Here is a 14,757-nt window from a genome sequence, read left to right on the forward strand (position 1 = left end):
ACCACCTCATTCAGGACTCACCATCTGCTAAGGAGAACCAGCATCGTCCTTTTCCTGTGGGGAAGCCGTGACTCTGAGAGGTGAAGTGACCTGCCCAGAGTCACAGCACTGGGTCATGAGAGTCAAAACTGGGACCCACAACGCAAGAATAATAGAACTCTATATCGCCAAACCTATGATTTAATAGAAAAATCTGTAATCACTTTTTAAAATCCAGATGCATATCAAAATTATCCAGAAATTTTTTGGAAAAAAAAACCAAAACTTAGACCCAGACCCATTGGCTTCTAGGCAGTGAGGACAAGGCAGGCAGCTGCCGCGCTCCTCTTATGCATGGAGCTCAGCCCCACAACCCTGGGGCTAGACCAGGCTCTGCCATTTAATGATTGTTAACAGCCCCAGCAGTTCACACAGCGCCTTGTGGGTACCAGGCACTTTACGCACACCTGAGCTTTTTATCCTTCAACAAGGACACCACTGACCATCATTCTCAACTGAGGAGACTGAGGCTCAGGAAGGTTTTATAGCTTCTCTGGGTCACAAGTGTCACACAGGGCCACCTCTGAGTCCAGGAGTCCTTTGGGAACCAGGAGTCAACCCTCATGCCCAGGGAGGACTGCCCATTTTACAGATCTCTTCCTGACCCCTACGAACATTTACTGGTCCTGCCTGGGGGCCAGGCCTGGAGCTGAAGTTGGGAATGCTGCCACAGACTGTCCCCCAGGACCTGGGGGTCTATGGATAAGTTACTGCTGGTTAGGATGCTTGATGAGGATGTAGGCACTAAGGAACTGGGCTTGGATCCTTCTCCTCCCTTTTTCTTTCCTTCCAGATTTAGAACCTGGCACAGCAGAACCAGGAACAAGGAGGGCCCCCAAAGAGTTGCTCCCAAACCAGGCCAAGGCTGGGGTATCTGATGGCCGGGAATGAGAGGAAAGTGGCTTGACTGGCTTGGAGCCTCCCTAATCACCGGCCACCAGAGTCCTGGGAGGTGGGAATGGCTGGGGCTCTGAGCCCAGTATCTGCCTGGGAAGCTCTGCCAGCAGGAGAGCCAACACACATTTTGAAATTGTCAAATCTCAGGGGGCTTCCATGGTGGCTCAGTGGTAAAGAATCCACCTGCCAATGCAGGAGACATGGCTTCAAACCCTGACCTGGGGAGATCCCGCATACCGTGGTGCAACAGAGCCCGTGTACAACTGCTGAAGCCTTGTACTCTAGAGCCGCTGCTCTGCAACAAGAGACGCCGCTGCAGTGGAAGCCCGCGCGTCGCAACTAGAGACAGCCTGGGCAGCAGTGAAGACCCAGCACCGCCAAGAAGAAATAAATAAAACAATTAAAAAGAAAAGAAACCCTAAAGAACACAAGACTCCTTCAACTTGCTAAATTTTGGTGGCCTCAGTTTGTCTGCCTCCTACCAGCCCCAGAAAACCTAGAAACGAAGGTAGAAGTGCCAGGTTAGGTGAGGGTTGGGGTAGGGGAAGAATGCTTCTGGAAAGAGGAAGCTAAGCCAGGCTCCCAGGGAGGGGGAGAACCAGTGGGAACACAGGTGCTAGCTGGAGCAGGTGCGGGTCCCACTGGGCTCTAGGTCAGACAGACCTGCATGCTGGATGCAGGGGCCAGTTCCATCCGATCCGCACTGAACCAATCTGGAAAATGGGGACAGTGACAGTACTTATTGAGAACACACAGAGGGCTCAGACAAGCACAGTGCCAAGTGCACAGAGTAGAAATGGGCTTTGAGGTTTGCTTGGCTTCAGAATTCCCCCTGGGTCTCGCTCTGATGTGGCCTCATGCTCTTCACCTCCCTGGTCACCAGAATTGGGGGCAATTCAGGTACAGCCTCTAGGACCCAGAGAGGCTGATCCCCTCCAGTCCAGCAGGTCACAGGAAACAGATCCTGAGAGGGGCAGGACCAGACTGTGCAGAAGTAGACTAAGAGTCAAAAGTCTATGGATATTGGGACTTCCCTGGTGGTCCAGTGGTTAAGCCTTTCCAATCCAGAGGTATGGTACGGGCTCCATACCTGGTTGGGCTAAGATCTCACATATCTCGCAGCCAAAAAACCAAAGTATAAAACAGAAGCAATATTATAACAAATTCAAAAAAGACTTTAAAAATGGTCCAGGTTAAAAAAAAAGTCTATGGATACCGTGTTGCTGTGAAAGACTTGGTGAGGAGGGGCAGATCCTCCAGGGTGTGGGAAGATCAGGGCTGATCTCAGGGAAGGGACCCTGGGGCATGGGAACCACAGCTGAGTGCTAGGGACCTAAACCAGGGGATTGACCTGGCCCTCAGCTTGGGCAGACTGGAGGTAGGGGCACATTCCCACTCTCCCAGGTGGCAGATACTTTTATATCCTGGACTCCTTCATGCCTCCATTCAAGCAATGTCCCCTTCTGCAAAGTATGTAATGACCTTGACCTTAATGACCTGAATCCCAGCTCCTCATCTGTGAAATGGGCCTGCAGTCTCCTCACCTATGGTACTGAGGGGAGGGGAGCAGGCAGGTCTGAGACTATGGGCACCTGTTTTATAGGTAGGGAAAGAGGCCCAGAAAAAGCTAGAACCTCCTTCCGCTCCCAGAGGTTACGCAGTGTGTAAGTGGCAGGGTCAGAGCTCCCTCTGCCCCAGGAGGTGGCAGACCCCAGCATCCGGCCCACAGCCTTCCCACAGCGGGTGAGGAGAAGCCACACAGGTGTCTTGCGAGCCCGAGCACATACTCAGAGGGTCTGGCTTCTCTTATCATCTAACTTCTTACAGGAAAAGAGGATTTTTCTGTCAAAATCAGCTACATAAGTGGTGAAACGTTAGCCTGGTTCTGTTTCTTCTGTGATAGCATAAAAATAAGACATCTTCATCCTAAGACAGGAAAATTCTTAGCAAATGTGTTTTAGTTTAACCTAAAAAAGGTCTCTTCTACCTATGGCTGATTCATGTTGAGGTTTGACAGAAAACAGCAAATTTCTGTAAAGCAATTCTCTCTCAATAAAAAATAAATTAAAAAAAAAAAAAGGAGGGGTCTCTTCAATGGTCCCTCCTCATGAAGAGACCCCACCGTGGCCACAAAGTCCGTGCCCCCAGCTGACCAGCGGTGCCCACAGAGCCCGCACAGGACTACAGAGGACTGGCGGGTGTGGAGAGGGTGGCTGAGGCCATGCCCAAGCAACCCCTGTAGAGGCCCCAGCTGGCCATGCCTGTGCTCGGCTCTGGAGAAGGGCCCCAGCACACCCGAGCCCTCAGAAGAATGACAGCTGGTCTCTCCCCTGGAGGACGAAGATGATAAAGGAACACAAAGTGGGGGGTGGGGGGTGGGAGGCAAGACAGCACCACCCCCAGAGGCGTGGTGCTCAGACCCCCAGGAGCCTTCTAGTTCCACCCCTAGACTGACTCTTCTCGAAGCCAACCTCATATCTGCTCTGCATCTCTCCCGCTTCCCTTGGCTTCATCCGCGTCCCTGCAGCTCCCCACACAGGCCTGGGTGAGCACCAGCAGCCAGGTTCCTCCCCGGGGAGACAGGGAAACCGGCTGCCCAGGCTTCCAGCCTCGCTTGGCGCCTGGCCCCTTTCTCTTTGCTGCTCCGATTGGGTTAGGAGGCTCCAGGCCTTCGACACCTGACCCCTGGCTCCAGGGAGAAGTCTCTGGAGCCACGGTCATGAGGAAGAAGCAGAAGAGGGAGGAAGAAGTAGAAGGGGGAGGAAGGCCCCGCCCTGTGGGCAGCCAGGGTGACGGCCTGGCAGCGCTGAGGGACACTCCTGCCACGGGAATGGGCTGAGTGACTCACCCTCCCTCTCCCAGGCCTCCAAGGGTAAGGACACACCCCAGTACAGGCTCAGCTGACTCAGGGCGTGAACCGAGTCATACAGAGCAGTGGAGAGGGGTCTTCAAATCTGAGTCATCATCGCCCAGCTCCTGTCCCTAGTAGGACACATACCCAACCGGTGGGGTCACCACAGCCGACTGTTCCTGTGACCACACCATTGTCAGCTGGCCCAGGAGAGGCATCTTGGGGCATCCTCTTCATAGCCTTCTTAGAAGGGGAGCCCTTGAGAAGCAGAGCACCCAGCCCCTTACCTTACCGACGGGTAGACTGACCTGCGAGAGGGGCCCCATTCCTGACCCACTGACAGGGCACACAGGGAAGGAAGGTTGAGAGCCACCATCTGGCTGCCAGACAGGCCCAGGGTTCCAGGGTTCCTTCGCCTTTCTGAATCTCAATCTCCGTATCAGTGACAAGGTGGTGATAAGAACCCATTCTTAGATTCTGTGTTTGTGTTCAGCATGTTGGAAGCGTTCAAAGCAACAAGTGGGTGCTCTTACCCTCACCCCCACCCCCTGTGCCACTGCCTACCAGAGGGCATGGAGAGCACCAGCCAGGCCCTCGGGCACACCCAAGAAGGGGGTTTGTGTGGGTTCACGGAACAGCTATGGAATAAACCATGAGTTCCTTGGGGGCTTCCCTGGTGGCTCAGATGGTGAAGAATCTGCGGAAGACCCAGATTCAATCTCTGGATCAGGAAGATCCCCTGGAAAAGGGAATGGCTACCCACTCCAGTATTCTTGTCTGGTGAATCCCTTGGTGGCTGAGCCCTTAAGAACGAGGCAGTGAAAGTGGCAGGTCAAGGCTCTGGCCCTTCACACTCCTGAAATAGACTATGAGCCACACTGAGGTGGGGGTGGGGACAGGTGCAGGGTGCAGGCTAGAGGGCCAGCGGCTCAGGGGTGCTCAGCCCAGGAGTGCAGGGCAGCACACAGTCTCACAGGTGGCACCTCGAGTCTCCGAGCCCTTCTGCAGGCTCCTTCAGCCCCTCTCTCCCCAGCCTCAACCCAGGAATCCTGGGGCGGGGCGGGGGGGGGGGGTGCGGGGTCCCAGTCTTGCACCACTGTCCCAAGCAAACAAGTCAACCATTTAGCCATAAAAGGAGACCCACCGGCGGAGGCCACAGCCAAGGCTGACTTCCCACACCCAACGGGGACGCCTCAGGTTACAGGTTTGACGCTACAGCTCCAGCTGCCAAGGCGGCAGCACCCAGTCAAGGCCAGGAGCAGGAGGAAACACTGAGCAGCGAGGGTGTGGGCGGGGCCCCTCCTTCTTGTCCTACCCCCGTCTGGCCCCTGGGGGTGGGACAGACTTTCAGGGTGACTAGGATGAGTTCTGAGCACCGGACCAGCCCCCATCTGTCCTCTGCCTGCCCTCAGCCAACACCAAGCCCGAAACCCACAGGACAGAGGGGCGGGGTCTGAGAGGGGAGTAACCGACTGACAGTGGGGGAAACAGAGCCGGGAGAAAAGAAAGGAGAAGGACAGGAGGCGGAGAAGACAGAAAGGGAGAGCACCACAAAGGGAAAGCAGCAAGCACAAAGCCACAGTCAAAAGAGAAAAGCGATCTTAATCCCAAACCGGCAAAAAATAAAACCCAAATCAATTTTCTCAGCGTCTCTGACCTGTCCAGTGCTGAAAAGGCCTCCTGAGGCACCCTGTTCCCCCAAAGGGCCACCTGGTACCCCTGCCCTAAACACACCCCCACAGTTCCCACACAGCAGGATTTTAATCACAATTACACTGGGCCTAATCCAGTTAGTTCCCAAAGGGCAGAGGGTGGGGAAGGGATTCTTTCACACCATTCTTTCCAACCCTAGAAGCGGCTGGCTGCCCCAGGTGCCGTGTGAGCTGAAGTGAGTCCTCACGAAGGCCAAGAATGTGCCGCTAAGAAATGCACCATAAAGAAGGCTGAGCACCAAAGAATCAATGCTTTTCAACAGTGTTGTTGGAGAAGACTCTTGAGAGTCCCTTGGACTGCAAGATCAAAGCAGTTAATCCTAAAGGAAATCAACCTTGAATATTCATTGGATGGACTGATGCTGAAGCTGAAGCTCCAATACCCTGGCCACGACATGCGAAGAGCCAACCCACTGGAAAAGACTCTGATGCTGAGAAAGATTGAAGGCAGAGGAGAAGGGGGTGACAGAGGAGGAGATGGTTGGATGGCATCACCGACTCAATGAACATGAATCTGAGCAAGCTCCAGGAGATGGTGAAGGACAGGGAAGCCTGGCATACTGCAGTCCATGGGGTCGCAAAGAGTCGGACACGACTGAGTGGCTGAACAACAACAAAGAAATGTACTCAGGCCGCCTCAAATGAGAGCCCTGCACCTACAGGCTCTTGCTGTCTCACGGCAGGATCCTGGGGATGTTAGCCACCAAGACCAACTTCTGCTTGCCACCACATATTCAAGCCCCTTGCTACAAAGACAATTGTTTTGCAAAAAATCCTCTGTCTTTTTCCAAGGTTACTCGGGGAGAAGGCGGAAGGAAGCCCAGAGTCTGGTCCTCTCTCAAGCCCAGGCAGCCCCTCATGTGAAGCCACACAAGGCCCCAAAGAGGCGGGAGGGAGGGCAGCAAAGTTCTCCTGAGAAAAGGTGGGAGCCTGTGGGAGCTGACTGGGGCTGTGGTCTCCCTACCTCTAGAGCAGCAGACCCGCCCATCCAGGTAGGGCCTGGCACCCACTTTCACAGCACAGGTGTGCTGGCAAGGCGCCTCACCCAGGGACAACCGCTGTCTCCAGTCCTTGCTTGGTGGCCATCGCCTTTGGACACATGGCAGCCAGTTGCCAGGCTGGGACCAGATGAGGCTGGGGGCCTGCAAAGGCAGACGCTCCACCTGCTGCACCCTCACAGGGGCCTCCTACGAGGATGTCCCAAGGAGGCCCTGGGAGAGGAAGATGAGGGATCCGAGTAGGAGAGCAACTTCCCCAAGTGCCAACCTGGGGACCAGGCAGACACGTAACAGACCTCTGTTGTCAGGGAGACTAGGCTCTGGGCTGAACAATAACCCACGTGACCCCGAAGTCCCTACAGCATCTCTGGAAATAGCATTCCACAAGGGTCCTGGTGACACTACGAAAGAAAGTTCTGGGAGAAGGAGGGTGGGTTTCTGTCCACCTAGTGAGGAAGGGCACCAAAGACAGACAGACGCCTCAATGCGGGAGACCCGGGTTCGATCCCTGGGTTGAGAAGACCCCTGCAGAAGGAAGTGCCAACGTACTCTAGTACTCTTACCTGGGAAATCCCATGGACAGGGGAGCCTGGTCGGCTGCAGCCCATGAGGTCGAAAAGAGTCGGACACGACTGAGCAACTAACACTTTCAATTTCGCTTTCTAGTTTAGTGGGATGACGTATGAATCTGAGTTGTGACAAATGGCGAAGGAGAGCCACCGCTGACCTTTCCCCAATCCTTCAAACCCTACATAACTGCCTCTTCTTCCACAGGGCCCTTTGGTCCCTCCACAGCTCCCCAGAGTTTGTTAGGGCCTGGACACCACTTGCTGAGATGAGCATATCCTACAAGGACACAAGACTGGGAGTGGGGAAGCAGTACTCACAGCAAGTGCTGAGTTGTGCAAACCAGGCATGTTGTCACACACATACACACCCCGTGTCCTCCTCTGTCATCCACATTTTTCTCAGACCAGAGGCCTGCATGAAAGCCGGCAGTCTCTTCCAGGAAACCTCCCCTGGCTGGCCCAGTCCTGACAGTTTCCTCTCGCCCACTCACCAATCTAACTTCCTGCCTGTGGCACCCTGGACTTTTGCTGGGCTGGGCTTGTCTGAGACTCACAAGGCTTGAGATGAACCATACACCCTTTCTGAGGCAGTCCCACAGCTAGCACGGGCCCTGTGCACTGGCTTTGCTAGGGGGAACCACCACCTGTCTACTCCCAAGCATAGCACCCTGCACAATGAGGAGAGCTGGACAGATGCAAGCAAACAGCAGCAGGATCACCTGGGGCCCAGTGCGGTCATGGATGACGCTGTTAGCCTTCTTCCAGGAGCCAAGTGTCAGAGACCCTCCGATGTCCCCACAGACTTGCATGAGGCATGAGGTGAGTTAGGCACCAAGACTCTGAGGTCAAACTGCCTAGACACATGTCCCAGTCCTGCCACACACCAGCCGGCCATCTTGGGCAAGTGGATCACCTCTCTGAGTATCAGTGTCTTCATCCATAAAATGGGAATGAAAAGAGTTAGGTAAGATACGTGTATTGTGCACAGGGCCAGGGCCTGGCAGACAAAACACTCTGGAAGACTGTCAGCCATTCCTGGGAGTATCAGACCCGACAACATCAAGGCCTGAAGCCTGGAGAGATGGCATCAGTTCCTGGCTGGGGTGGGAAAATGATTCTGAAAGTCCCAGCAGAGGAGATCCTGACAGCAGGCTCGGAGCACAGCTGCTGAAACTGAGTGAGGCCGGCTGGGCAGGGCCAGAAGCATCTCAAAACAATCCCCTCTGGGACTTTCCTGGTGGCTGAGTGGAAGAGAATCTGCCTGCCAATGCAGGGGACATGGTTTCTACCCCTGATTCGGGAAGATCCCACGTGCCACAGGGCAGCTAAGCCTGGGCACCACAACTATTGAGTCCGCAACTACTGAAGCCTGTGAGCCCTAGAGTCCGTGCTCTGCCACAAGAGAAACCACCGCAGTGAGAAGCCTGAGCACCACTAGAGAGTAGCCTCCACCTGTCACAGCTAGAGAAAAAGCTTGCGTAGCCATGAAGACCCAGCATAGCGAAAAATAAAGAAATAATTTAAAAACTGTCCCCAAATCCTGCTATTTGCATTTCAGAGGGTTTGACACTCTCCCTAAGATCCTCATTTCAAAAAACAAACTGCCCACTTCTGGCAGTTCAGAAGGCTACTTGAGTCTGGTAGTACTTGAGTTACTGAGATTCTTTCCTTTCAAGAGAGGGGCGGCCTGGAGAAATACAGTAAAACCACTAGTGGGGACTCCATTGTACGAGGCAGCCAGCCCTCCACATGCTTCCTGATGTGTAAACCAGAGGCCCTGCAGAGGGTGATCTGACCGGTCTGGAGGTGGTAGGTGAAGAGGTGGCAGCTGCTAAATGAGAAAGTACCTGGCCTGCCAGGCAGCCCCACCCAGCCTCAAATCCAGCTCCACAGCACCAGTGCCAACAGGCCAGCCCCACCCATGGAGCAACACAGGGACCGCCTGGCATGTGGATTCAACACCCCAAAACTCCACTCTGACAAAGACAGGACGAGGAGGGCACTGGGAGCCCCAGGGGCTCCTAACATTTTTCAGTGGACCCAGAGGCTGGACAGCAGGGATGGAAAAGAAGACTCTTACTGCAGACCCCCTCAAGCTACTCAAGCCTTTGTTTTTTGTTTCCTATGATTTACTTTTAATTGAAGGATAATTGCTTTAAGATATTGTGTTGGTTTCTGCCACACATCAGCATGCATCAGCCATAAGTATACATATGTTCCCTCCCTCTGGAACCTCACTCCCACAAGCCTTTGTTTTCATTTATCTGCCACTATCACTTCTGCCTGCCAGGCGGCCAGGGACCACACGTGTACTTGGCAGAAAGTCAGGAGGGGAGATAATTCTGGTCTCTGCTATAATTTCCCCTCCCAATCAAGTCATGTGACTTCTGACCACTAACTCCAGGTCCTGACTTTCTTACATGGATAAGGCTTGAGGGACTGGGTCTCCATGTGGAGGGGTGGCTGTGTCCACTTAGGATTGAAGATATGGGGTGTCAATGAACCAGTTAGCCCTGGAAGGGATCACAAACAAGAGGTCAGTAGGAGGCAGTCCCCTGCCCCAGATACTTGGCAGGCAGCCCTCCAGTTCCTGCCGAAGAGACTACAGAGGTGCCAAGGGTGGTGTGGAGACTGGAATGACGGCACTGGGGGTAGAAGCTGCCTCGGGAGAGAGTCGCTGAGTGTGAGAGAGGCCAAGACAGATCAGGCCAAGTGGTCAGGGGCTCAGGGAAAGGAGAAGAGGCCCAGCTCCCCAGGAAGGAGGAGCCTGCTTCTCTGGGGCCCCCAAAGAATAGCAACAGCTACAGGGACACCAACCACAGATCTTCCTGTTTTATGAGTGTCTGCTGTGTTCCAGGCTTCATGCCAAGCACTATCTATCACTTTGAGCAACAGGGCCAGGAAGAGGCACGAAGAGAGGACAGGACACTAGGCCTGGCCCACAAATGGCAGAGACGGCCTGGACAAATCCAGATTACAAGACAAGGAGAGGTCTGCCTGGGAAGGGATATAGGTCCAGGGAAGCAGAAAGGCCAGAGCCCAGGGCCTCTGCTTAGGCTGACCAGGGGCAACTGGGGAGACAGCTAGGCAGAAGCAGAGAGAGGGCTGAGACCCACTCAGGGACTGACTGAGCTCCTGGGGCCCAAGACAGGCCATGTGCTGAGGTCTCCTGGTCCTGGCCCTCCTGTGAAGGGGCAGAGGCTATAAACAGAAAGGTTTATTGCCTAGTTGGGTGGGGATTTGGTCACTGGAGTGGGGTGGGGGGTGGCAAAAACAAGAAGGTGCAGGGGTGGGGGCCTCATCAAATCCATGTTCCCCTTGCAGGCCAACCTAGCACCAAATTCCGAAGATCCCAAGCCAACATCTCTAGCCACGCTCACCCAAAAAGCCTAAAGGGTAACAATAGGGGAATCTGTTCTGGGTCTGCCCCCTTTCCAGTCCACAACAGGGACCACTGAGGTCCTAGACTCAAGAGCAGGTGCTCTGAAGGTTGTTGCAGTCAGAAGTTCCCCCAGGTCACTTATTAGACACAGCACCTGCGGGAAAAGGCTTAGAGCCAGTCCTGCTTAAGCCAGTGCTGCCTGGGCCCGTGAACTCCAGCCTCCCACTCCATCCCTGTCTCACTCACAGCCTCTGGAGTACCACACGGGGTGGTCGGAGCTCAGCCTTGGCTCATAGGGCCAAAACCTCAGTATTAAGAAGAGGCCTCAGATGGCCCCTTGCCCACCCAGGCTGCACCCTGATCCAAGCAGGAGTGAAAGGGCCAAGATGCTGCTGAAGAAGACAATGAAGATTGTCACTGCTCACTTCCTTAGCTCCATCTCCCCTCAGAAGAGCCACCCTTTTCCTGAAGGACTTCGGAGAATCCCCTGCCAGGGGCTCCAGAAGGGCCTCCCAACCCCACTCCACGGCTGGGTTCATATGCAAAGCTGTGCCTGAGACCCAACCTCACCAGCCCAGGCTTGAGATCTTCCAGACCCATCCTCACGATCCCTTCCAAGACCACCCTGGGGAGATGACCCCCTCTATCACTCCTGGTGCCACTGGGAAAGACACAGGGAGCTGGGCCCAGGTTCCTGCTTAGACACTTGCAGACTCTGTGCCCTAAGCAAGTCCTGTGGCCTCTCCAGGCCTGTGCCAGGCCCTGTACCACTTTCCCTACATGCGTGATTCCATTCCAAGCTCACATCAACTCCTTATCTTAACAACCCTTGAGCAGAGGAACCTCATTTTTGAGAGTCCAAGATCTAGTCCAAGGACACGGAGCTGGCAAATGCAGGCCAAAGATTAGAGCTACAACTGCAGGACTCTGGGCTCGCGCTCGTAACTGCAAGGTCTGTAAAATGAGAAGATCCTCAGCTGTATTCTAACCTCCAGGAGCCACTCTCCATGCCATGCTCTACCTATCCAAGGGGTCGCTGGCAGAGGCTGCAACTAAGTGAAGTTCCCAGCGAGGACACCAAGGGATTCGAGGTATGGGGCACGTTCCTGGGTTCAAAACTGTATGACCTAAGCCAGAACTACATAGCTCGGTCAGCCACCCTCAAGACTCCCGGGAATCCAACTGTATCAGTGAGGTCTTAACCAGGCCCACAGAGAGTCTATGGTGTGACGTGGCTAGATGGCTGGCCCGCCCTCTGCCCAGGAAACAGGGTGGATCAGGTCGGAGACAGGGCCTGCCCCTTTCAACATGGGTCTGGTTGACTCATCTGGAGCCCATGAGTAGCTTCCTGCCCACAGGGGCAATGGGTGTCAGGCTTGCCCACCAGTCAGCCCTGGGAGACTGTCACCACTCCAGCCTAGGCAGGCAGGGACCTCAGGAGAGCCCCACCCCAAGCTTTTGTGGGGACTCAGCCTCAGGCAGAAAGTAAGTGAAACCCATTCCAGTCAGAAGAGTTTCTCATAGAAGAAGCAGCCAAGCTGAATGCAGGTCCCCCTCAGGCCCAAACTCACAGGCCCAGCCAGAAACCCAGAGTCAGGAGTTACTCCCTCCTTGCTTCCGGGTACAGCAGGCTATACCCACAGCTGACTACACTCCTTGCTCCCTGGGACATTCTGAGCTTAGCTAAACTAAGCTTCAGTTTCCCCATCTGTGAAGCAAGAGGGACCAGAAGCCCAACTTTACACACAAGTAAGAGGAGGAAACGGTAATGCTTAGCCTAAGAAGCTTAACAGAGGCCCTAGGCATAGCCCGCATCCACAGGTCGCTGCTGTTGGGCCCCCGCCCATGCGGGAGCGCGGGGCCACTGACCTTCAGGGCACACTTCTGCCCAGTGCGCCGGTGGAAGCACTCCAGCACCTTGCCGTTCACACCCAAGCCCAGCACCTGCTTGGACAACTGGTAGTCATCGGTCACTGCGTACTTCTTGGGCTCCCGCCGCCCCCCGAGGGCGGGAGCGCCGGCGCAACAAGGTCCGCAGGGTGCACCTGACGGGGGCGCAGGGCCCCCCTGCTCCTCTGCTGTCTCCACGTCCATGGCCCCGCGGGGCGCTCAGAGGCGGCCCCAGCCTGGCGCGTCCGGGGCCACCTGGGAAAGAGACGAAGAGTGAGTTCCGCTCAGACTCCTTCAGTACACTCCAGCCATGGACGCCCTAAGCCGGACCGGGCTTCGGGCCGGGGACAGGGCTGGGAATGAGCAACGAGTTGCTGGAGAGGACGGACCCGCGGCAGGGGGCGGTGGTCACGCAAGCGGGGCACCAGGCGAGTCCTGCCCCGGCCACCAGTCAAGAGGGGAAAGCGCCACGAGGTCCCGGGATTGGGAGGTGGGGGGGAGCCCTGTGAGGGCGTACCTGACGAGGGCGGACCTGACGGCAGCTCACGGGGCTGTGGTTGCCGGTAAGGGGCAGGGACAGGGGTCGCCAGAGGCCGCGGCCCTGAGCGCGCAGAGCCGAGAGTCGCGCCGCCGCCTACCCACGTGACCGCTCCCCTCCCCCCGCGCGTCCCCGACTACAAGCCGGGCTGGGTCAGTCTTAAAGGGCCAGGCTGGCCCAGGCAGGACGGGGCGGGGCCGGACCCGCCTAGAGCGGCAGCAGAAATAGGGGGCGTGGCTTCCAGAAGGGGGCGGAAACCTCCCAGGCTCCGCCCGCCTCTGGGGAAACCCAGCGCTAGAGCAGCCGGCTCCAGGGTGGGCTGTGCGAGCAGCCAGCCAATTGTACAAGCCATCAAGGAAGTGGCAGCACAGAAAATCTTCTCTTGGAGCCCCAGGTAGCCCCTGGAATCGGGTGTTTTCTCTGGAAGATCCCAAAAGGCCCTCCGGTACAATGTGTAAGGTTTCCAAATAAAGTCTTAATGTTTGTCAACAGGGAGAATGAAATGGAATTTTGTTGAGATTCGCATCTCTCTGGTTCCTGGTTGCTCTTGGGATCTTTCTAGCACTGGCATCTCTCCACTTCTGTGCATCTCTTGTTCTTGGAAAACAGCATCCTAAGACTAGAAATCCTAAATTCCTATTTGGTCATATCCATCAACTTTTCACCTTATGACTTGAGCTTTTGGTGTCATGTTTAAGAAATCTCCTCCTTCCACCCTAGTGCCAGATATTCTTTATTAGCTAAAAGGTTTTCCCTTATACTGTGAGCCCACCTTAGATTGTGTGCTTAGTTGCTCAATCGTGTCCAACTCTTTGAGACCCCATGAACTGCAGCCTGCCAGGCTCCTCTGTCCATGTGGATTCTCCAGGCAAGAATACTGGAGTGGGTTGCCATGCCCTCCTCCAGGGGATCTTCCCAGCCCAGGGATCGAACCCAGGTCTCCTGCAATGCAGGTGGATTCCTTACTGTCCAAGCCACTGGGGAAGCCACCGGGGAAGCCCCCATCTTAGATTATCTTACATATTTTGAACTAGTTTTCCCAACACAGACTGTTCAGTTCAGTTCAGTTCAGTTCAGTCGCTCAGTCGTGTCCGACTCTTTGCAACCCCATGAATCGCAGCATGCCAGGCCTCCCTGTCCATCACCAACTCCCAGAGTTCACTCAGATTCACATCCATCAAGTCAGTGATGCCATCCAGCCATCTCATCCTCGGTCGTCCCCTTCTCCTCCTGCCCCCAATTCCTCCCAGCATCAAAGTCTTTTCCAATGAGTCAACTCTTTGCATGAGGTGGCCAACGTACTGGAGTTTCAGCTTTAGCATCATTCCTTCCAAAGAAATCCCAGGACTGATCTCCTTCAGAATGGACTGGTTGGATCTCCTTGCAGTCCAAGGGACTCTCAGGAGTCTTCTCCAGCACCACAGTTCAAAAGCATCAATTCTTCAGCGCTCAGCCTTCTTCACAGTCCAACTCTCACATCCATACATGACCACTGGAAAACCATAGCCTTGACTAGACGGACCTTAGTCAGCAAAGTAATATCTTTGTTTTTGAATGTGCTATCTAGGTTGGTCATAACTTTTCTTCCAAGGAGTAAGCATCTTTTAATTTCATGGCTGCAGTCACCATCTGCAGTGATTTTGGAGCCAAAAAAAAAAAAAGTCTGACACTGTTTCCACTGTTTCCCCATCTATTTGCCATGAAGTGATGGGACCAGATGCCATGATCTTCATTTTCTGAATGTTGAGCTTTAAGCCAGCTTTTTCACTCTCCTCTTTCACTTTCATCAAGAGGCTTTTCAGTTCTTCTTCACTTTCTGCCATAAGGGTGGTGTCATCTGCATATCTGAGGTTATTGATATTTCTCCTGGCAATCTTGATT

General features: G+C 54.7%; 1 protein-coding gene across 3 annotated transcripts in view; it reads right to left on the reverse strand.

The window, feature by feature from the left end:
* The window catches only part of MAPKAPK3 (MAPK activated protein kinase 3), a 28,565-nt gene extending 15,603 nt beyond the window's left edge, over positions 1-12,962 (reverse strand). For 2 of the 3 annotated variants that reach the window (XR_003585966.3, XM_015102404.3), the window contains exons 1-2: positions 12,856-12,962; positions 12,318-12,593 (exon numbers count right to left, since the gene is read on the reverse strand). Coding sequence is in view for 2 of the 3 variants with exons in the window: in XM_015102404.3 (XP_014957890.1) it covers positions 12,318-12,542 (225 nt within the window). In the remaining variant the exon portion in view is untranslated. Of the gene's footprint in view, positions 1-7,060; positions 12,085-12,317; positions 12,594-12,855 lie in introns of those variants that run through there. The other variant, XM_042236164.2, reaches the window with a different exon arrangement.
* Positions 12,963-14,757: the final 1,795 nt, after the last annotated feature.

Source organism: Ovis aries, chromosome 19 (assembly GCF_016772045.2).
Source record: "Ovis aries strain OAR_USU_Benz2616 breed Rambouillet chromosome 19, ARS-UI_Ramb_v3.0, whole genome shotgun sequence".
NCBI lineage: Eukaryota > Metazoa > Chordata > Mammalia > Artiodactyla > Bovidae > Ovis > Ovis aries.